The sequence below is a fragment of the Sparus aurata genome, chromosome 24 (genome assembly GCF_900880675.1).
Source record: "Sparus aurata chromosome 24, fSpaAur1.1, whole genome shotgun sequence".
In the NCBI taxonomy this organism is placed as follows: domain Eukaryota; kingdom Metazoa; phylum Chordata; class Actinopteri; order Spariformes; family Sparidae; genus Sparus; species Sparus aurata.
The window spans coordinates 9,041,407-9,065,200 of NC_044210.1; the positions used below are offsets into that span (position 1 = coordinate 9,041,407).

Sequence of the window (23,794 nt, forward strand, 5' to 3'; positions counted from 1 at the left end):
AGACCATAGCATCTTCCAGACATCTGCGGCTCCATATTTATCCTTTTTTTTCCTTCTGTGGTTTCCGCTTACAGCAGAAGTGCCCAAAGTAACTTCCAATCTGTTTTTTGTTGAAATTTTGAAGCATCTTATTTTAATAAAGTAGGACTGGAACTACTAAACTAATTGAATTGTTGAAGGTGCACTATGTACTTTTGGGGAAGACATTTTAATTAGAAGAGTAAAGAGTAAGAGTAAGAGTAAATCTTAATCGATTTTTTATGACTTAACAAACGAAGTACACAAACTGAATTAACAAACTGTCATTCAAGGACAACACAATGCCATACTGTTCCACTTTGTTTTTACTTTGTTTGTATGTGGCGGACCCTGCCACCTTTCTAGCTTCAAACCGTTTTCTGGGCACCATATTTTCCTCTGAGAACAACTTATTTATCACTTAAGGAAAAATGTATATTTCTGAGTTTGTATAATTACCTCATTAATATTGTAAATATTTAAATTTGGTGTATGAATATCGTCTCCAAAACTACACAGTGCCCCTTCAATGGACAAAAATCCTTTTGGAGTGTTTGTGTATCATGCTGACAACCGCATCGCTCAAAGTGTTTTCTCACATTTTATAAGTACATTTTGTTAATGATTAATATGAAAACAATTTTTAAAAGCAATTACCTAAATGATGAGCCTTAGAACTGCTTATTAATTACAATTCAGTGGCCTGAACAATGATGATGCTGATACAGATTGTTTGTCTAAATATATCTTTGCTAATCCTGATTCTTCGCTTTACACACATTTTTAAGAGTGCCTGCAACTGAACCTTCAACTACGATAAAAGTAACAGCTCACCTGTCTGGCCGTCTCTGATATGAAATGTTTTAGCAACCGTGTAACAGCCACCTAGCTCCCCCTTCACACTAGACATTATAAAGGAACAATGAAAGCGCGACACATTCCTCAGCTGAAGTTGTCCCTGCGGAGAAAGTGCAGATAGATCAACCTCTGCTTCTCCCTGCCCACTGGGTTTGGGGCCTATTGTCATGACCTTGCTTATTCATAAATGCTTCCAACATCATGTCAGAGCAAACAGTGCAACAGAGCAGCTCTGAATACCTCAGACACAGTCTCTCATTATTCTTTCTCCTCCTCCCTCTCCTCCTCCTCCACCTCCGCTTCCTCCCCCCATCTCCGCCCCATTTCTCTCTTTCAGCTGAGGAACATGATTAATGTGCACCTTGCCACTGGTGGTTTTTCTAATTGCCAGCACACCGGCCCAGTCAGCGCATTGCGTGCACACACACACACACACACACCTACACACACATATGCGCACACACACATCTACACACTCCAGGATGTGTGTGAAAAATGCACACAAAAGAAAAGATATGCAAAAAAGCAAAGAAAAAAAAAAAAAAAATGATATACAGTACATCAAGTGAGCACACACATGTAAGCTTTCGCGCGCACACACACACTCACACACACACACACACACACATATATATGTGCTTGCGCATATACCCACCCACACACCCACCCACACTCACACACTGGGGAGGGAGTGCGGCTGGGGCAGGTGCTTGCCATTTCTCAACACATTAATCATCCTCCTTTAAATAACCTGAGTGTCGTCTTGACGGTTTGAGACTGCGAGGATGCTGCAGTGCTGTTGCCTGACAACGGCACGGTCCCCGTCGCCCCGTCTTTCTAATGTTATCTCTGAAACCCACAAGCCACAAAGTGTCAGGAAATGGGCTCCCCTACCTCCCGAAGCTGGCTACGATGATTTGATGGGTTTGACCCCTGCACAGTGATGTGTTGTGTGCCCAGTGTCTAACCCCAATCTACCAGTCCTGTAAGGGTTCTCCTCTGAGTACCGGGCTTGCAGTGCGATGTGGTCAATGGTCGCTGCACAAAAGGCTGACTCAATGGGTGCTACAGTCCGCCATGCTCGCATCTCACATACAGTTATGAGTTCAGAGTGCAGCTTTTCTGTATTTTGGGGGATGACCTTAAAATTGGTTTACTTTTAGGGAGGTGGAGGAGACTGTTTTAATAGTGTGTGTGACTTTACAAGGGAAAGTTAAACTCGAGCTATATGGGGCAATGCACAACTAGTGTTTGGCTCACAAGTTTTTATGTTTTTTTTCAAGCTTAAGCACCCTTCTGCTCACCCAAATCTATCAGAGAGCTCTTTAAATTCAGTTTGCTGAGTAGTGCTTAAAAATAGACAAAACTTTTTGTACTCGCTGGACAATTATCACGCACACCCAGGCTCTCTTTTTGTCTTTTGAGGAGTGAGATGGGTTTTTTTTTTTTTTTTCATCTGCTTTTGTCTAAACTTACCAGTGATTCAGTTTACTGCCTTTTGTTTGGTGTCCGTTTGTGGGTTGGTTTGTCAGCATTTGGTGCGGATCCAGGATTGTTTCTCACTTTATGGAGCCTTGTGAGATTTTGATAATTTTCATTCACCTCTCAGGGAATAATTTATGGATCTTGATGCAAAAATATCAGCCACAAAATATGCTCTACTGAGTGGCATCCCAGTTTAACCGTATATTTTTAATACCGTTTACCCAAAAGTCGACATTTACGTAAATTACATTTTTATTTTATGTTTTAACCATATAAAAACAGAAGAAATACACAAGTCAGGCGGAAATAACCATATTAAGAAACTAAATAATTACCTGATTATTTAGGCATACGCAGCTTAGACCAGTGACAAGCTAATAGCTAGCGGTTGTTACAGAAAGGCTACATGGTGAAGAGCAGTGAGACTATGAAACTTCAAACACCGTGTTCCAATTACTTTATAGTCTTCCTTTACATGCTACGTTTTAGCATGTCACGGGCTAACATTTGGCTGGTTTTATCACAAAGTAAAACAAGATGTTAATACAGCGCGTCTATCGAAATATTTAGCTGTAAAATGCTAAGATGTAGTATAACAATTACAGAAGCAAAGAAAAGAGAGACAGTCAGAAAACTAATCAAGTAATATATATCATACACAGAGAAATCCCTGTAAACATGGGCTAACATTGGCTAATATTAGCCACCGCAAACTACTGGTCAGAGCGGACCATGTAAGACTAAAGCAGTAAAAACCATGGGTGCGTTGAGTTGAGCAATGGTGCCTATTACTGCATATGTATTTCACTTTTTCCTACAAACTCACAACGATCAGTCTCACAATGCAAAGTGAATGCTAAATGATTATGTTGTCTGGTGGTATGTACTGTAGGTATTATGTGACATTTCTCCAATTGTGGCCGTGCTTAATCATTTTCAATCCTAGCTAAGTATGATGCACATAAAGATTATATAAATGTACGGTGTGCTTGGCTCTAATGATTAATTTACTAATAAGATTCCAGCTTCCTAAAAAGATCAACTTAAAGTGAACATATTGTTTATGTTACAATACTCGTTAAAAGTGTTTCCCACCTGCATAAATCTTCTCTCCAACACACAAACTAACCCAGCAGGCTACAAAGTTTATTCATCATGTGTAGCCTCTATACTTGTGTTTGTTTCTATCCTGGATGGATACCATCCAAATAATGGAAAGTGGGCTATTACATTAACGTGTTATTGATGGTGGCTTAAATTACATTCTTCATGCTGCATAGCAAAACACATCTCCTGCTGTCTTCATAGCACAAAAATATAATACCCTCTTACATTAAAACCTATAACAAATTTCATGCTTAATTAGGAGAAAATGGACTTCAGAGCACCTTAGCCAGTAAATACTGTAACTGAGGGACTTTTTAATGACATAGGAGAGGCATATCCTTATTTTTAAGATAATACTGGACCCAGCATCTCTCCTCAGATTATGAGTCATTATTTTTAACTATGGTGGTACACGGACAATCCATGCACTGCCTATGACGTGAAACGCTATTGCCGTCGAACTAGAGGCCAGGGCGTTTTTTTGGCTGAACCAAGAATAAGGGCTCAGATTATGTAACAGTGGCCAGCAGCTGTCGAAGACAGGTTTTATGTTGTATCCAACAAAAATCAGCAAATTTCTGTAAGTGACAGAGCAGCAGGGCACTAAAGTTGCTGAACACCAGCTTTCCAACTGATACGTGTCCTTTTTGTCCGCATTAAAGGGGCACTCAAGTGATTTTACACATGAACATCGGTTTACAAGTCACGAAGAGCAGTATTCAGTCTGTGAAAACAGTTTCATAATGTCCTTTGTAGCTCTGGAGGGAGCTTTCTAAAGTGTGAAAAAAACAACCCCTAATGATGTCATTAGCTTGGGGTCATTGACTACGGATTTATTACAGAAAGCCTGTGTTACAAATTTGGGCGAACTGAGTTCGGAGGAAGGTCTGCACATCTGCTGTCGAAAGTACATTTTACTCAGATGAGAGTTTTAAGCCTGGAAGCAAGCTACGAAGATGAAAAAAGATTTAATTGAAGCGGGGAAAAAAATGGAAAACAGAAAAAAGGCAAAGGTAAAAGTTTTGTGTACATAATTATCATGCATTGTGTTACATCACAGAAAATGTAGGACACAGTGTTTTAATTCCTGTATGATTATTTGCTTGTGCGATTGAACAGAATCAGTGATATCAAAAAAGCTGTTAAAGGCCTTGAGAAAGTATTTACTCAGTTAGCTCTTACTTGTCTTAAATGAGCCCCTAAAAAGTTGCATTGTGTGTAATGTAGGCACCAGGTTTTCTAAAAGGAAGAAGAATGTGTAGTAGAAGAATGTAATATCTCTGGTTCTGCTGTACTGATTTTTAATCATTCATTGTCCATAATGAGTCCAACAGTGTTACTGGAGTGCAATGCAGAGCAGTGGACTGCTTTTCAAAACCTGGCACCTATATTACCCACAGTGCTTTGCCACTGAGTGGCATTACTGGAGGCAATGTATCAGATTACATGCAGCTTCCTCCATAACCACTAAACGCTTTATACTACTTTTTTCACATATGTAAACACACTTTAATGGGGTAAAATTGAATTGCCCTTTTAATGTTCGAACTCAATACACTCCAAGTGTGATTGTTGTCTATTAATAATTAGTATTTAAGAAATGCTGGAGATTTGTTGTGCTATTAAGGAGTCTCTGTTCAAAGCTGTTGGTTGTTGTACTTAATTTATCGTACATGGACGGACTTTGAAAGGAGTCGATCGTGCTCCCACTACTGTAACTCCCAATGTGCCACTGAGGAGCTCAAATGATTTTATGGAACCGCTCTTTGTACAGCCACTATATCATGAACACTACTTAAAGGCAAGTAAAAATGTGACATAAATGCATCAAGTTGTATGTGTACAGCGAACAAACTCTCTGGAGTGGAATTCTTCTCTCAGTAATTTGAGCATCATGGCAAGAGACAGTCTGCTTATTGATCTCCTCTCGCATCAGCAGAGCAGGCCTTATTCAATAAAAGCCCGGGCAGTCACTAATAATAATATTTTGGACAAATCAGAGCAGGGTTTGCTGGCTTCAAGCCACAGTCAACATCTTAATGGAAGTGACCAAGAGGTCTTAATGGATGTACTTTAACTCTAAATTGATGTTTTTGTACCACTCAGAGTACTGCGTATCACAGATGAATGTCGGTTTTAGAATAGCTGAATATATATATGGATGTCAGCACTCAAATGAGACGCTTCTGAAACCAACTTTGCAAACAATACAATCAACCACATCTCATGGGTTTTTATTGTCACGCTGTACCACAACTTTCCCACATTATCCCTCATCCGACTCCATAAAATTCACTCACCCTCCTACACAGATCGGTACAGCAGGCTCCATAAGTATTTGAATTGCAACAACATTTGATGTTTTGGTTCGCTACCCCTGATGCTCTGGATGTGAAAAGACACAATGACTGTGAGATTTAAAGGAAAAATCCGCCCACGTATCCTCCCACACTGTTAGATATCCGACATCAATCTGTGATGTTCAGTGCATTTCAGGAGTTATTTTATAATGACGGGCTGCCATTTATTTTTTCAGCCTGCCTCATCTAGTCACAGCTCAGGTACTGATATCCTACATTTCCCAGAATTGCAAAAAATAGAAGTCTACAGCTGCATTGCATTTTGGTCTACTCATGCTATTGTAAGTAGACTTATTGCTATTTCCGCCTCTTATGCAATGAGTCTCAGTCTCAGTGGGAAAATAGAGACTGTTTTATTTCGAGGCTCTTTTCAAGGATGTTGAATGAACAAACAAAGAACAGCAGGGTGCCTGAGATACATAGAAAGATCGAGATTACTGTCAATAAAATTACCATTTTTAGCTTGTAATCATCTTTACTGTCTGTCTGTGTGAACGCACACTGTTGTGGATATGTGGATGAAAGGGTGCGCTGCAGTGGGCTTAAAGATCTGCCCAATTAAGCATTTTAACCCTTTTAGGCACTGTGTTATCACAAATTACAGTTTTTCTATCATGTAGCAACCAGCAAGATTTTCTCTACCATTATAATGGTATACCACATGAGCCACATTAATATGTATCAATGTGGAGAGCATCAAAACCAACTAAATGATGATTATAGTTGGACGCCAGTGTACCTCCTCAGCAAGAAGGTACACACAACAACAACATTGCTGAAAAAGTTTTGAGAGGAAACACTGGCTGGAATATGGAACAGGTGTTGTCCTAAGATGGCTTCATATTTTCACACTAATGGATGGTTCTACTGTTTTGGCAAGATGACATCTAGCTAATCACCTTTTAGTGACCAAGCACTCTATCTAAGGCAAAGGGGCACACTATGTCATGCTACATTGCACATAAAAAAAATCCCAGTTCCACCAACATCAATTTAGCTGTTTGAGTTGTGATGTCCACATCTGTGTGGAAGCTAATCCTGGATGCTATTAGAGTCTAGCTGACATTTGTAGCTCTGTCCTACACTCCAGCTTTCCCAGTTAATGTTACCAGAGATAGAGACCCATCTTTTAGTTGTCATCCTAAAATCTTCTTCCCTTTATGAATTTTTAACCAGCACTTTTTACATACGTGTTAGCTAAATGGCCAAACAGGGTTGCTGGCATGAAATAATCGGATCTTCTCATCAACTGCTGAGGATACCGATTTATTTACCCAGCTTTAGCCTCATTCTTGTAGCACAGTATGATGTATGTAGCTGTATAAAGACGTTTAATGTTAACCAACGTTATCAAACATTATTTGAGAATTACATCTACACAGGCATATTAAGATGGAGACAAACACCGCCTGAGAAACACCTGTGCTTGAGTGTCTGAATATAGCTGTTTCCTTGTTATATTTATGTGAAAAATTATGGTAGTGCTCATTCTACTTTCAGGCTCCTTCTGCCTATAATGTTTTCCACTAATGCCACTTCTGCCTGTCTCCAGAGAGAAGCACTGCTCTTACTGTCACACTGATGCCAATTGAGTGAGGTAACTGTCCACACAGTGCGGCAAGAGCCAATTGACTTCTGACCCGCCCGTGTAACAAAGCAGTGCCTCCCAGTGTTCCTGAATCAATATGGCCGCTCCGCATCACAGCAGCGGCCCTCAGATTGGCTCCCCCTGTGCTGACCTTACAGAGAAACCAGAGCGTACATTGACTGGTCGGAGAGAGGGAAATGGGCAGGCCTTGACCCGCTCCTGCAGCTAATGCTCAACACAGCCAAACACTCGTGGACTTAAGGGCAACTGAGAAACTTCCCCTGGACTGGTAATTGTTTTCAAAGATACAACCTGGAGTCTATCTGACCTTATGAATTTAGAATATATTCACACACACACTCTTGGCCCTTTACTTGGTCTTAAGCTGTTAAAACATGTTGTAGCTTGGTTTAAATCAGAGTTTCAGTTCTACCTCCCTACTGTAAGGTTCCAATAGGCAAATTATCTATATAAACATGTCATCCTATTAAACTCAATAGCTCAAGAAAGAAAAAGTTGAACAGTTTCTCTTGTCTTCAATATTATTGAGTACAACATCACAGACTGCATGGAATCATAAAAAGGGGCACATTTTATGTAGTTGGTTAATATTATTGGATTTGGATTGGATTTTTGGACATTTAAAATCACCTGTGGAGATTTTCAGGAATCAAAGTTATGTTTTCATTCTGTGTTTCTCACTTAAATGCACTGTGAGTATCCTTTCTCAACACTCAACACTCTTAGGATTTGCTGCTACAGCTTTACTTGGTCTGGTATGAACACTAGCTTGTGGTGGCTAATGTTATCTAATGCTAGCAAAGTTTAGATAGATACCGCTATATACATTTAGTTAGTGACAATAGTGCGTCAGATTGTTGCCTGAAAGGGTCTTCGCTACTTGTGCTACTACAAAGCTACATTATAGCATTTCTGTTTTAGCACGACATTATCCTGTTACAGTCACGTCCAAAGTGGCTGCTGATTTTTCTCTTTAGGTTTCACTTTCTTTTACCTGTAATTGGTTGTGACCAATGTGTGATGCTTCTACGTAAAGATAAAATAAGCTACTTTCATTTTTCTATGACATTGTCAGACAAAAGACTTGAGTAGAAAGCTCTTCGTAGTAATAAATCAGTATTTACACACTGCAGAATTGGAGTTGAAGGTAAGGCTACAAACCCCGGGGGGAATGCAATGTTCTTAAATAGAGCCACTGAAAAATGAACAGACCTACTTATCAAATCATTTCTCTTGACATGTTATTTCTGATTTTCAAGATGCAATGTGGCCTTCAAATGTAGATTCGATTTTTGAATTTTGGTCTGATATCAAAGATGTTGCTTCACATAAAAAAATATATATATATATATATATATATATATATATATATATATATATATATATATATATATATATATATATATATATATATATATATATATATATATATATAAAATGTAAATGGCTGAGCATCAGCACTGCTTACCGTCCATTTTTCGATAAAGCAAACTCCACTCCCTCCCTTTGGAAAGGCATCAGGCGCTGCAGGAGCTTATGAGGAAGGCCTGACAGTTGCTGTGACCATCTTGTATCACAGCAAGCGGTCTGTAGGCCATTATCATCCATTTCCATTAGTAAGTCCTCATCAGTTTCTCTGCCCCTTGCTCAGTCTGCCAGCTCTGATTTTAGACTGGAAAAAAAAACATTGTTAAATGGGGATGTACATCTGAAGGTGCCCCTATGTAGACTAGGTTTAGTCTGATTTAGTGGATATTCATTACTATTAAGACTTTTTATCAAATTGATTCCAGACTTAATATTGTTTTATAATAGTGGTGAGAAACTATCCTCTGCTGCCTACTTGCTCTGACAGGAATACTATTATTAGAAGCTGGATGACGCAGTATTGTGGCCGAAGAAAGTCAGAATTTTAGAGAGATGGCAGAAGTGGCCCGTCTCAGCCGCCTCCAGATACAGCAATAGCATTTTATGTGTTGCCTCACCTGGCACTGTCCTGGTCAATACAGACAACCACATATAATTATAGTTATCACCGGGTGTGCACCAACATCCCCACAAAATCATGACTGTGTCTGAAGCAGTAACAACCTCTCATAACACAGTGCTGCCCAGGTAGAAGTTCGACAGCAGGCTGTGTCTACAGTTCATCAAACTACTGAATCCTCTTAAAGGGACAACATGGAAAAATTCAAGTTGAAAACATGCAGAAACTAAAATTATCAATAGAAGTGGATAACAGTTCTGCTGTTATGACGTGTATGTATTTTGTTGTAAAGATATATGCGGAAGTTAGCACGCTAACCAGCTTGTCCCAAGTCCATGTGCTAGTATTGTAAACACCAATGTTCCCCCAGTTCTCTTGACTCCCTGTTTCGACTGCTAGCTGCATGGCTAACTGAGCTAACTTGCTATGCAGTTAACAGCAGATAGTTGTAACACTAGCGGTATGCTAATCCCTATTTGTTTTCAATTCAACAGAGTGTCAATTCTTAATATATTGCACCTTTAATTACATCTGTGATGCATCTTTGCTCCTACACTATAATGACTGTGTACTTCTTGAGGCGTATTCCTCAATAACAACTAAAATGATTCATTTGCAAGTTGTTGTTTTATCATTTGCATTAAGGTGGGATTTTCTCATCTTGAAGGCAGTATCCTGCAGTTTTCTGTGATCTAAAGTTATGTATTTAGTTTCCTTGCTTTCTTACCTTTTACTTTATCAGCAAGATATTAGGGGATATTAGGGGACTTACAGTACAAGACGCGCTGTCAAGTTAGGGGTCGGCAACAGCTAATTAATAAACGATTAAATGTGCTAAAAACTTATTTAGAGTCCATAATAATACCCAAAAGAACAATGATATAGTTAGCGCATCTTTAGCTGGAGCTAGCAAAATAAACCGGAAGTACAGACTTGCCTACGGAAATAAAAGCACCGCTCGTATAGACAGCAACTGTGAATACGCAGATTCCCTTTTGCAAGCCCTTTGGCTGTTTTATTTTGAATGTTTACACCGGATACGTACATATGTTTGTATATGTTGCATTTGAAACTGGTTTTCTTAACACCCAGCATCCCCTATGAATGGACACACTAGCAAGCTAACATAAGTCTACATGTGTACGTTAGTTATGTGTGTTTAATGACATGAACGCTACAGTTTGGTCTTCCCAGTAGCGCCGAATTGGTCACAGACAGCGTTGTTATGATATTGTGACCCAGGAGCACTTCTCGGTCACATAAAATACACGAAAACTGTTGCATTGGCTAAATACGTCAAATAAGAAGAGAACAGTTGTACTTATGTAAGTGTGTTTGTGTGGTTTGCCTACCCGACGAGACAGTGGAATGAAGCGCAGCAGTCAAATGGCTACAGAAACAGCGGACTGAGCAGAAACATTGAAAAGTTTCGCGGTAAATTCAAGGTTCACTCGGTTTATACCACGAGACACCCGCAGCACGTAGTTATCACTGAGGATTATGTGCAACTTCCTGGCACTTCATGACATTATTAAGGCACAGTTCACCAAACGGTATAAATACATTACATCAGTGTGAAAGGATATGTCAGAGAAATGACGAGACTGGCGTACAAGCTCGGTGCTTGCGTGCTGCCATAACGCAAAAAAAAACCTCCAGCAACGACAAGACGTGACATATTTCCAACACCCTACGTGTCGGACGTAAGAAGCTGACGTGACGCACTCTCTCCCAGCCTGCTGCTGGACTCCGCCGCCTCTCCTTCACTCCGCCACAAACACTAGCTACTTCACCTTCGGTAGAGACTACGGCTGTGCACCGATTGTAAACCAGAGCGGTAAGGCAACATTAGATATCTGCAGTATCATGTCCAACATTTACCGGTTCGCGAGTAAAATGTCAACCGGGTGGTTGTAATCATGTAACACGAGCTAGTTAGCAGTAAACATCTCTCTTGCTAGTGCGTGACAGCGCAGAGCGCCCGGTGTTTGGCCGTTTTCGAGCGTTAGCAAGCCACAGTGTCAGGTAATAATCGTTAGCTTAGCCCCGACACGATCCAGAGCCAAATGTTGCTCTTAAGCGTTGCCTCGCTCTTCGGCCAAAGTACACACCTCGCAAGCAAACACCGTGTCCAAATTGTAAGCGGCCACACTTAAATTCGGCGTTCGTCCGAAAAAAACCGAGCAGCAGTCATCTATAAATGCAGCACAATTCAATAACTTTCAGGCCTGGCTCGACTGTTTCTTTCCTGGTAATATGCGGCAACCAACAGTCTGTACTGGGGTTGTTAGCCATTTTAATAAACGGAGCTTCAAGTTGTGTTGTCGCGCTGCTTGGTTAACTGTACTATCAGCCGAATTTTAGCTACGTGGATCAGTTATTAGATTGAAATGTCACATGTCGTTTGGGGTTTGTCGATACCAAGGGGACATTAAAAATGCAAAATTTGACATGGAGTCTGGTGCAACGGACCCGCTGTGCTACAGCGAGCGAAAGCTATAGATTACTGGCATTTAAGTTCCATTGCCCTGAATGATTAATCAGAACAAATACATTTACTTTCGATTGATCCTCCACAGCTTCGTCTGTGCAATAATATGAATCGTGGTCTCTTGTCTTTGTGGTTGGTTGTCAATGAGACGATTTCTTGGTCGATGGGAGCTATAATAATCAAGCCCACGTATTAATAAGGGCATCTGAGATTGCGCAGTTACCATATAAAGACCAGGGAACCATGTCAGAGTTAACAAAATAAGGGCAAAGGGGGTTAATGTTGTATTTGGTTTGATAAATATAAGTATTCAATGCCAAACACCATCAGTGGAATAAGTCCTCTAATTGTGGTTGTATACAAATAAATTTTAAATATGAATAAAAATGACTGGCGCGGTGTGGAATTGCACAGAGATTCTCACACAAATAGATTTTGTGAAGGAATTAGTGTTGATATTAACCCACACTGTTTTCAGAAAGATTACTGTAAAAGCCCATAAATCATACATCCATTAAGTCGTTCAGGTCTTGTTTAATAAGTAACCCATGCCAAGTACAATGCCGATGCACTGACCCTGTCAATTATCGCCTCGTAGACTTGGTAGAGACTGACGGAGATGGCAGTGAAAGCTCACAAGTCGCCACCGCCGAGGCTGAGCATCATGACTGTATCATTTTCATTAAGGTACCAGCGGAGCCTGGTGGGTGGAGAGTGGATGCTGATCCACTTCCTCCGGGCTGCTGTTGCAGAGAGCCGAGATGGTGTGTTCATCTTTTTGCAGGGGCTTGCAAACTGTGCTGTCCAGTGATTTATGCCACGTATATTGTCAGCTGTGTGTATACTTCAACATGTTCTGGGGGAAATGTGAAGATAATGAGCTTGCGCGGGTGCATTCCGATAAATGCCAGCGTCTGTGTTTAGGGATATAGCTGCAGGAAAGTTGCACTAAATCTTGGCTCAAACGCTCTCTTGCAATTGTCGGCGCCCCTCCACAAGGCTTAAAATAAATGCTAGTAATTGTTTGCTAAAAACTGTTTCACCTGCGGGTGCTCAGGTCCACCACAGCCGCTACCCTGTTGACCGTTCATCACGCAGGGTTCGGGCGTATTTGGGGCTGATGACATTATCAGATATTGAGGTTGAGGGTGCTGTGTAATAGCGCTCACCAAAGATGTGGCCCAATGACTAAATAATTCATCGCCTTTCCGGGGGGTTGGGAGGGATCTCTCTTTCCTCTAATATTTGGTTCGGGCCATTAAATAATTCATCCGCCTATCCATAAATTGTTTGCTCAATCGGTGACCTTTTCGTGGGATTAAGGAAGCACAATAATAAATTCTTCAGAGACCTGGCATAACGAATGGTACAATTATGAGGCAGCGTTGGATCGGATCGGTTGTCGCAGCCCTGGTGTTGGTTGCTAAGTGACAGCAGGAACTTTTCCGCCCGCTGTGTTTGCTGTTAAAGTCTTGAGTGACTGAAAGGACAAAAACAATCACATTATGGCAGTCTAGACTTTGGGCTGCGCGCAAGACCTGTTTGCGACTTCCTATGTCTTTGACAGCCTGTCAGTCACTCGCTGATGAGAGTGCTTCATGAGCTCAATTATCACTCTGTCTTCGTCGGATGCGCAGAGGAGGCAGAATACTTGATCTTTAATGAAATAAACAAGCCAAGCGAATGCTGTTGGAGGCTCTGATCCCTCATTGTTTCTTCCCATTTAAACCGTCTAAAATCATGAAGAGCAGATTTAGATGAAACGGGGGAGGTTAGGCACAAGCAGCTTCCCCTCTTCCCCCTGCAGATTGTTTTCTAGTGAGCTTATCCTAGGTTTGCCTAAAGCTGAATATTTTATAGCAGTGTTTCACTTGTTCGGCTTCAGTAATGGGTGGTGTTTCAGGTGGCGGCTCTCTCCTCGTCAGTGGGATTAGCCGTAGCCTCTTCTTCTCGTGTGAAAAGCAGGGTGCCAGCTTTAATGGGAAGGTAGCCCAGTGAACAGCTCGGCCTCTCAGCGGCCGTCGCCTCCCCATCGACTCTCCACCTGGTCTTTGAGCACCTAGCTGGCCGCAGACACACCGATTCTGTCCCCCTGTCCTCTCGTCCTCTCCCTGCTCGCCGTCTCTCTTTCTCCTTTCTTCTTTGCCTCCCCTGTGCTCCCACCCTCCCCGTTTTCTCATCCTCCTCTCCTCCTCCTCTCCTTCCATCCATCCCATGTCCCTGACTGCCCTTTCCTCCTCCTCCACCTCCTCCTCCTTACCCCGCCCCCATCCTAAAGCAGAGTAGCTAATGAAGAGCCCCATTTAGCCGGTGACTTTGGTTCAGTCGGCGCTCCGTATAGCGCCGGCCGGCCTCGGCTGCCGTGACTGGCTGCTGAGGCTCTGACATCACACGGGGGCCAGCTGTTGATTTGGCGCTGTCTCCAAGGCTGGCTGGCTTGATGGGTTGTGGCAGGTAGACTTGTGCTCGCACAGCACTCTCCCTCCCTCCCTCCCTGCCCTCTCTCTCTCTCTCTCTCTCTCTCTTTGTGACACCCACTCTCCCTCGCCCTCTCCCTTTACACTCCCCTCTCGCCGTCTTCCACTCTCACTCAGTCGAGCGAGCGAACAGGAGGCAGCAGGCAGCTGCCGAGGAGCGAGCTGGGAGGCAACTCCAGCCTCCTCTCCAGCAGATAGTGCCTCCTGTACAATGGAAACTAAACGGTCGAGTAGCAGAAGGGATGGAGGGCAGAGCTGCCGGACAGGTAGGTCCTGCAGCTACGAGCCACCTCAGGCATGACTCTCACATGCTTCATCTTCTTAATTTTTTTCAACTATTCAACTATTTTCTTTACCATCTTTCCTTTTCGTGTTCTATTGTTGCTGCTGTATCAAAAGCTGTTTTAAAAAAACACCAAAAAATACGTTTAATCCATGAGAAATCCTCTTCTCGCACCAGCTTTTTCAGTTCCTTTTTATCATCGCGTGGCAGCAAGTCAGCGAGCAAGTGTGCAGCCTTTCTCTTTGGCTTGTTAAACTGAGCGCGACACGAGATTTGGTGTGCTGTCAGCGCCGCGACGCTCGGCGGGCTGAGCCAGAGCTTTTTTTTTTCGAAAATCTCCTCGCCGGTTTGCCAGTTGCTGCTTCTGCTTTTCATTACGAGGATAATTAAGCGAGATCAGCCAATAAGGGGCTTCGCTCTGCTTTGTTCTCCAGCCAAGCTCATCCTCTCCTGTCTCCCCCCGGTTCCCCCTGTTTGTTCTGCAGGTGTTGCCTGCAAATGGACTTTTAATGACTCTGGCAGACTTTTTGAGTTATTCTCCTCTCATAAGGCTCCATAGATTAAAACTGCTAGACTTGCATGTTAGTTTTCGGTGTTTATTGTTTCTCCTCTAATTGCCTAGATTGATATTCCCTGGAAGCTCTCCGGTGGGATAGGTAATGGATTACCTACATGCTCTGCTGTGGATTTAATTTATTAATGCTGGCTGACTGCGCCTCTGCTGCGCCGCGCCGCGCTCACACCGCCTTATGCGACCTGGAGGCAGAGCGAGCAGCGCAATTAGAGGCTCATTTGTGCCTGTTTATGTTTTCTTTTTTTGAGTGTGTTAATTCAGTCTGAGCTATTATAGGCAGTTCCTTAAACTGACACCGCCTCAGCTGGCCTGAAATTGAGGCAAGCAGTGTATGAAAGTGATATAATTTCATAAGCTTTACACTAATCGTTTTCTGGTCCAATTATATAGCTCCCCTGTCAGTGCTTTCCTTGCTTTGCAATTAGCAGAAATGGCTAGAAAATGGGAGATTAGTTACTCAGTTTAGCAAAACACCGAAATCAATTTTATCGCAGCGCCATGAGTGCGAACCAGCATTAGTAACCTAATTAACTGTTTATTTGATGTCTGATTTTATTAGCCCGGGTGCACGTCCTGCGCTCTGCTGAAGCTGATTTATTCTAAATCCGGCTTTTTGGGGGTTTATTTGGAAGTCGGCAATTAATTGCACAGCCGTCAAATGTTTGGCTGCGGTTGCTGTGTTTCCTGTGGTCGGAATGGGCAATTTTTGAACATAACTGGTAATTTTTGTTTAGAAATGGCGAGCAGGTGACAAAAGCTTTCGCCCTCAGACATGACATTACCTTTTGTGTTTGCTCGTCTGCTTTTGTTTCGCTAAATAGAGCTCTGTTTAGTATTCAACATCTCTGCAGACAATGCCCCAGCTGTTTGGCACCGCTCCTGCCGTTGTCCTTTTTTTTTTTTTTTTCTTCATGTGACACTTGCAGAAAGCTCATCGGCAGCAATAAAGCACGCATTATTTTTCCGCGCACAAATCTGCGACTGCGTGCAGAAGGATGCTGCCACGTCTGTCTTTTCTCTCCTCGGGCGCTTAGAAATCATACGTGGATTTTTTTTCTTCCCGATCACACAGGAGGCTCGCAAAGGTGATGGCATGTTCTTTTCCACCCCGTGTTTGACTCTCGGGATAGAGTAGCAGATAGAGGGAAGGGGGGGGGGGGGGGGTGGGCGTGGGGGGGGGATTGAGGGTTCTTCACCTGCAGTTGAGCTGGTTATAGCCCAGACAAGAGCCCTGATCCACGCAGAGCTGAGCAGAACAGAACAGAGTGGAAGTGTGGGAAGGAAAGGTCAACCTTTGCAAGAGTGAATCAGGTGTGTGTGTGTGTGTGTGTGTGTATGTGTGTGTGTGTGTGTGTGTGTGTGTGTGTGTGTGTGTGTGTGTGTGTGTGTGTGTGTTCATGCTTGTGTGAAGGGGAAAGAAAACACTGGAGTGTGCTTGCTCGCCTGTTCCCGCGTGTGTGCGTGCCATCACAGTAGGCTCTTATGCGCTTCACAGTGATTGAAAAATTTTCTCATTAGCTCGCCATCGAACATAATTGTCCGTGAGAGTAGTCCGTTAAGAGTCCGCTGTATGATTAACTCGGCTCGGTTGACGGGCAGCCTTATGACCCCGCTGTGGGTTTTTGGAGAATTAATTTCCATCAAGAATATGCATGTACAGCGGAGGGTGTGTGTTGTATACTTGCGATTCCAGCAAATTCCAGATTTTTGTCTTGATTTTTTGACGATTATGTCTGTGTTCAATGCAAGACGGCATTTGAATACATTTATGCGTTTGTAGTCAGACGGGCAGGATGCATCTGTGTGTGTGTGTGTGCGCGCGCGTTAAAGCGAGGCTGCCGTTATGCCGTCGGGCATGGCGATAAAGGTGGCACTGAGGGACGGGTGTGACACTGAACGTTGCCTGAGGGAGCGTCTTTAAGGGTGCTGCGCTCTGCGGCGACTGTAATACCAATGAACCACTCCCTGTCAGCTACAGCACAATACTGGAGGAGGCACAGGCAGGCGGAGTGTCTCTACAAGTTCTCTGCTGTGTGTGTGCGCCAGTGTGTGTGTTTTCTGGTGCTAAGCTGTGTAAGAATGTGCGACGACGGTTCCCCGTGTCCATCAAAACATTTTTGAAAAAAAATTCTTTGGTGTGTGCATTGTTTGCGGCATTAGCATTCATACTACACGCACACAAGGCTCAGTGTGAAGTCCTGAAGCCCACTCAGCAGCTCTGGTCATAAAACCTGGAGCGCCCGTGGCCAGACTGAGCCGCGCCGCTGTCAGAGCAACTTTTACACTCTGCGTGTGCGATAGCTGCAAGACCAGCACCGAATTACTGAGCAGAACCACACTTTTTTTTTTTTTTTTTTTCCTCCTCACGCTGGCACTCCTGTTCACAGCATCTTCAATTGGCAAAAAAATCTAGCACCTCAGCACCGAGATGATACTCCTGTCACAGTAGAATAACCATGTAGAAAAGGTGCTGGGTGCATTTAGAAAGAGATAAGAGCAGAAGGGTCAAGGTGAGAGCATCTCAGGAAAAGATATTGAAAAGATTACCAACAGAAAATGATAGATTCCCTGGCTGCAAACTGCATATACTGGGTTGTGTACTCTCTAGTTGTAAGTAATCATAAATGACATCAACACTGATGAATGGGCCTCACAACTGTCCGTTTGCTAGTGCCAGGCAGAAATGCTACAGGCTGCTGCAGGGGACAGTCTGCTCACCAATTTGCTAAAATGTCAGTTTGACCATTCAGATATCAAGAGATCACACTTCTGAAATGACTTACTTATTTCTTAAAATTACTCTCTGATTGTATATTTATTACATCTGAGCAGTCCAATTTCACTCGGCGAGCATGAGCCGTCATAAGATTTGCGTTCGGTTTGAGCGCTCAATGCACCAAATGGCGACCGTTCCATCACTCCCACCCATCATCATCGCCGTATGGCTGCCAGCTCCAAGGTGTCACGAGAAGGGAAGATTAAAAAGTGAGCAGGGATTCCACTTGACCTTTTTCTTTTGGCTGGCACCGGGGTCGCACCACCAAGATCATGTTGGGAGCAGCAGCCAAGCCTTGGCACTGTTGGGCGCCAGAGCCAGCGTGGCACCTCACCCGCTTACCGAGATGGAGATTAGGGCAGGATAGAGAGGCATACAGGGAGGAAAACGGAAGCCAGAGAAAGGGTTGGTCATATTGCTAAGTAATCTGTTGCACCTTCTATAGACCAAACGATTAATCGAGTAACAGTCCCCAGGTTCGTCGATCTTGAAAATGTTCGTTAGTTGCTGCCCTAATTCGATTTTTATAACCCCGCTTGGCAACTGCTGCCAATAAACTCAAGCAATAATGTCACATTTTCACAACCTAAAGGGGGAACGTGGCTAATTATGGCAGCAACTCGGCAGAGTACAGCGCATGGAAACGTCCTGATTTAGTTAGGCAGCTGGAAGTCGCAATCACAGTATCAAAAAAAAAGAGCAATTTTGTTTGGCAGCTCTGTTGGTGCTGGCGTCTTCAGATGTGTGCCCTTTCCAACTAGTGTCGCCCTGTAGTTCAGCAAGAAAGGAATTTGCTGGAAAATAAGAGATAGTGCGCGAGGCGATTTGAAATTTATGTGCCACTAAATGGCACAGGATTTTCAGCTGAGAAATGCTATCTTCCCCCGCTGCTCTCTGAATTCCTAATGCTTGGTTTTACGAGGTTGGCAGGGGTGCCTTGTCCTGTTGCCTCAGCCGCACTCCCATCTCTGTGCTCATCCATTATTTATGGCGCATTGGCACGCATAGGCCCAGAAATACACACTCGCCACCCTTTTACTGTTTTTTGCTCCGGCATACAAATATTTCAGAGTTGCTGACGGTCCTGACTGCTGTCAGTCCAGCGCGACCTCAGTGTCAGTGCAGCTCCTGACCCCCGACCTCTCTCACCCCCCTCACGCCATGGCCGTAACCCCGTGCCTCTCTCCGTTGCAGGTCAGCAGGGGTCATGAGGCTGTCGGAGGCCCTGGTTGCCGTTCAGAGCAGCTGAAGCAGACATGGGCAGAGAAGTCTCGAATGGCATCGGCAGGCTCGGCCTCATCGACTTCACCAGTCATATCCTCCTTCGCCACAACCACCACTGGCAACGCAACAAGTACGTCCTGTTTTTTTGTTTTTTGACAAGAACAGTCAGCCAGGGAATGTGATAGGCTCAAGTCATGTTTAGAAAAGATTTAGCGAAGAAATGTTATGGAATTTTGAGAAATTGGGCACAAGAATACACAAATTTATGTACATAAATTTGCCTCTGGGATAAACAGCCAGTTGATCTAATTCTCCATTCTGGTGCCATTATTCCAGTGCAGAAGAATAGGGCGCATTAAGATGACGTCATTGAAGGAGCGACAGTCAAACCTCCAATGGAGAAATGTACCAAACATCATAAACCTACATTATTTAAATGTATTTCTATCGTACTTTTTGTATTTCGAGTGTTATTATGTTTAAATTGAAAACACCTGGGTGGAAACGCAGTTAAATGGATATTGGTAACATGGACAAAATTACCACGTTGATGATAATGCCATTATTATATCCAGTGTTATGTTATAAGATTCAAAATCACAAGGTAAGAATATTTCAAGATTCCCCTCGATTCATTCGTTTATGGGCACTTTAAGCCACAATCTAAATAGAAAGCATTGTGGAATGAGAAGATCAATGATTATAGCCCTGGTTACAAATGAGTCACTTCACAAGAACATGGCAGGATATACTGTAGTATTTTATCACTTGGCTCAGATGTCTTAGATTGTATTTTTCCATCAAACTCTAAGGGAAACCAGACTGTTAACGCCAGCAGCTTAACCTCTACACAGCAAAACACTCATTCCCTTCAAATATTTAATACAACACATGTTGACTCACCAGTCATCATAGCACGAATGTGCAATGTCCTGTTATTTTGACACGATGTCCTAATCTTACTCCCCACAAGTACATTAAACCCTGTTACCACTGATACTAGTAAAATGTTTAGAGCTGCAGCAATTAATCTATTATGTGAATCTAAAACATTAAAAGAATAACTAAAATGATCTACAGACTATGAAGAATTAAAAGTTTGGACATTATGACCAAGACGTTTATGTACTGTGTTGATCAGCTATCTAGTGAAGTTAGCATGCTAAGCAGCTAAAGCTCATTGTCCTAGCTATCAGAAGCTCCTGCTCAAGGTCAACTCCCACTTTCTCGTCTCATTTCTTTTTCGAGCCAATTTGAGTGTGTCCACATTAACACATGCACCATATGGAGGTAGCCATAACCCACTAAGTACACTTTTCAAAAACTGAGTGAGGAGTTTTGTTTTCTCAAATAAAGATCCAAAAAACTGCAGTTAACTTTTGTTTGTACATTTATGTCATCCTCAATCCCAATTGGACGCCAAGTAAACTTTTAAAGTGTTTTTAATGCACTTAACCTGATCAAGCACATTTAATCTACATTTCAGGTGATTGCTAGTTGCTCGAGTTCAAACTTTTTCTCCTGGTACAGCATCAACTGATGAAAGCAAATAACCGTCACGACATTGAGTGGATATTCTGTAATATTATGGGAGCCATAAATATATTTTCTAAGAAAAATATGTTGAAGTCAGTTTTCAGTCTCGCTCATAAGAGACCCATTTGCTGCAGACCTTTCCCTAATGCAACACTAAAGATCTAATGATGATCTATATTACTTATGCAGTCAAAACATCAGGGATTCTTAACAGGCACACGGTGCAATTACCTCAGCCGCAAGAGACGGGAGACGGTGAAATTTGAATGCATCAAAGTCTGAAGCCAAATTTAGTCCAGCACTCCAGTCCCACGATAAAATGTGTTTGGAAGAATGAGTGATTCGGTGCGGGACAAAACAGCTATCTATCACAAGTTTGGCTCTTGAAAATAGCTGTCCAATATTGCAAATCTTCAACAGGGCGACTCAAGAGACTTCACTCATCAAAATGTCAGCAACACTCTAAATATTCAAAGGCACGCGCGGTACTCTGGAGTATTAAGCTGTTTTCCTTCAGAATGTAAAAATAATGTAAAGCAGCAGCCGGCGTTGCTTTTGTCAAACCTCTGACAGGTCATTGAAATTCAACATCTGACTCTCCAGTGCCCAGCTGCATTTAAGCTAACCTCTTAGCCTCGCACAGCATTGGGTTAGCGCTACATTTGCCTGGCAGAAGCGCTCAGGAGAGAGCGGCGGACCTCACTAGAAGTCAATTACTGTGACATAGAGGAATTGGCTGCCACCTTTTTAAAGAGGGCGGCTGCCGCACGCCGGCTCAGCTCTTTTGGGACGGAGATAAACAATCAAGTCTCAGGCAACCACTATGCTGCTCAGCGATCAGATAGGAAAATGGCTCTGATCGCCGGCGGGCAAATAGGTTGAGACCCCCGCTGATTGGTGCGGGCCAGAACACACACGCAGCCAGTCACGTACACACTCGAGAACGGAGTAAGTGCTGTCATGTGTGGATCCAGTTTTGATGTGCAAAGTGAATTTGATGAGCCCGTTTCTAATTAACCTATTAATCATAGCTCTCATGTACCAGATGTCTGCCCTCCCTGCTAGCGCCTAAGCGCGTATCTGTGTGTGTTTCGCTGCATGGGGCCTGACTGCATAATTAGGGCATATCAGCAGGATGAACTCGCACCACGGCTTTAACATAGGGAGGTCATGTTTTTACATCGAGATTTCCTCAGAAATGGACCATTGGTGCAAAGCTGCTAATGTTCCAAGATTTGCAATAATGGAGAGTTCCTTTATTTTGAAAATGATGCTTTTAAATCTGCTGACATCAGCCTCGAAAAGTCTCCATGTGTTATGTATAATTTTTTAACTAGAGTCAACGTCACCAAGTCTGGGTGTTCTCTGGAGTGAAATCCGCACACTTGAGCTGTTCGCACACAACACCAAGGATTTTGGGGGTAAACCCAGAATGTGGAACTTTCTCAGTGTGTGGTAATTCAAGTTCTTGGACGGCTGCACATGGAAATGTAATTAGAAAACTACCTTTTGGGAGGTTAATCAAATAAAAGCGCAATTTGATAATATACCTTTACACAATTTTAAATTATTTAGGCTGCTACACATTTTTGCTGATGATGAATCACAGTTTTTAAGATTCTGGAAATAAATTTGCCAGATCAAGTTTAAAAGTCCTGGTCTGCACCCATAGAATTTAAATTAAGATCTATTGTGTCTATGTTTTGAAGTATATCAGCCCAATCTTCATTTCAAACTTCAATTTTCCAGTTGGTGGGGTTCCAAAAAGAAGGTTGGAAGCAGTTGGATGAGTCTCACACAGTGGACACTTGACCCTGCGCTCCTCCTTCAGACAGACAGAGATGTCAAAGATATGTTTTTTTACGGAGAGAGACGCTGTAATATGAAGCTGTTTGGTCTCCCAGGAGCAAACTGTCCTCCTGCTGTGTCTTGTCCAATCATGTCCATTGTCTGTAGCCGAACAGCTGCAGAGCTGTGAGAGAGCACAGACAGAAATTAGTGACTGATGACAACAGACTGGCCCTCTCCTCCTCCTCCTCCTCCTCCTCCTCCTCCTGCCTCCTACTTCACAAGCCTTCTCATGGTCTACACATTAACAGTGGCTGAATTCCATTTATATATTGAGCCATCAGTGATGTTACACCTGTCCTTTTCTACAGCTATAATGTCTAGCATGAAGGCATTTAGTTCAGCTGCTCCGTGGTAAATCAGTATCTTCACACAAGGCGGCAAATCACTGTTTTTACTCCTGCGGTATTGTAGCTTTCTCTTCCAAACTAAAACCAAAAAGAAAACCTGAGGCGAAGTAAACAGTCATTATTAAACTCCCCTCAAACAACAAAATGGACAACACTCTGGCTTAAGAGCAGGTGCTGTGCTGTGTGCCTGATTTAATGATCCAATGAGAACAAGTAAGTTTTATTTATTACTTATGGGTAGCTTTGTACATGACTCATTTATTATCTACTTTTTCTTTTTTGAACCTTTGAGGTGCAATATTTAAGGATTTAAGATGAACAATTTTTAAAACATAACTAGAATGATATAAACAAAATGAAGGAATAACAGTTCTGACGTTGTGAGGTCTATGTGTTGTGTTGAATAGATATTAGCATGCTAACCAGTTAGCCCCAATCCGTCCAGGTTCTCCGAGCTCACTGTCCGGTCTGCTCACTGCACGGCTAACTAAGCTAACCAGCTAACAGCAGCTAGAGTTAGCAACAACTAGCAAGTACTCTGGTAAACTACCCACTATTTGTTTTGCTTATGACTTTGACAGGTCGCCAATACTGCACCTTCAAATGCAGTGGTACACTTAATTGTATATTCTGATTATCATTCAGTTTCTTCTGAAATGATGTAGTATAATTAAATCACACAAATGAATGTTTAGCTATTTGCGATATTTAAACCTTTTCTAAACTGTTTCTCCGACACAGTCCAGAGAGAAGGATGAGGACGATGGCTGGAGGTCTGCACATCCATTGGACACGCACCTCAGATTCTCCA

General features: G+C 42.7%; 2 protein-coding genes across 13 annotated transcripts in view; one reads left to right on the forward strand and one right to left on the reverse strand.

The window, feature by feature from the left end:
- The window catches only part of zranb3 (zinc finger, RAN-binding domain containing 3), an 85,360-nt gene extending 73,705 nt beyond the window's left edge, over positions 1 to 11,655 (reverse strand). The window contains exons 1-2 of one of the 3 annotated variants that reach the window (XM_030410125.1): positions 11,536 to 11,655; positions 8,906 to 9,109 (exon numbers count right to left, since the gene is read on the reverse strand). In XM_030410125.1, the coding sequence (XP_030265985.1) occupies positions 8,906 to 9,051 (146 nt within the window). In that variant the 5' untranslated portion in view covers positions 9,052 to 9,109; positions 11,536 to 11,655. Of the gene's footprint in view, positions 1 to 8,905; positions 9,110 to 10,151; positions 10,320 to 10,776; positions 11,176 to 11,535 lie in introns of those variants that run through there. The other 2 variants (XM_030410123.1, XM_030410124.1) reach the window with 2 other exon arrangements.
- r3hdm1 (R3H domain containing 1) overlaps positions 11,115 to 23,794 on the forward strand; it is a 46,369-nt gene continuing 33,689 nt past the window's right edge. For 2 of the 10 annotated variants that reach the window (XR_003983042.1, XM_030410113.1), the window contains exons 1-2: positions 14,324 to 14,658; positions 19,220 to 19,379. The gene's annotated coding sequence lies outside the window, so the exon portion shown is untranslated. Of the gene's footprint in view, positions 11,262 to 14,313; positions 14,659 to 16,540; positions 16,561 to 19,219; positions 19,380 to 23,794 lie in introns of those variants that run through there. The other 8 variants (XM_030410114.1, XM_030410118.1, XM_030410121.1 and 5 more) reach the window with 8 other exon arrangements.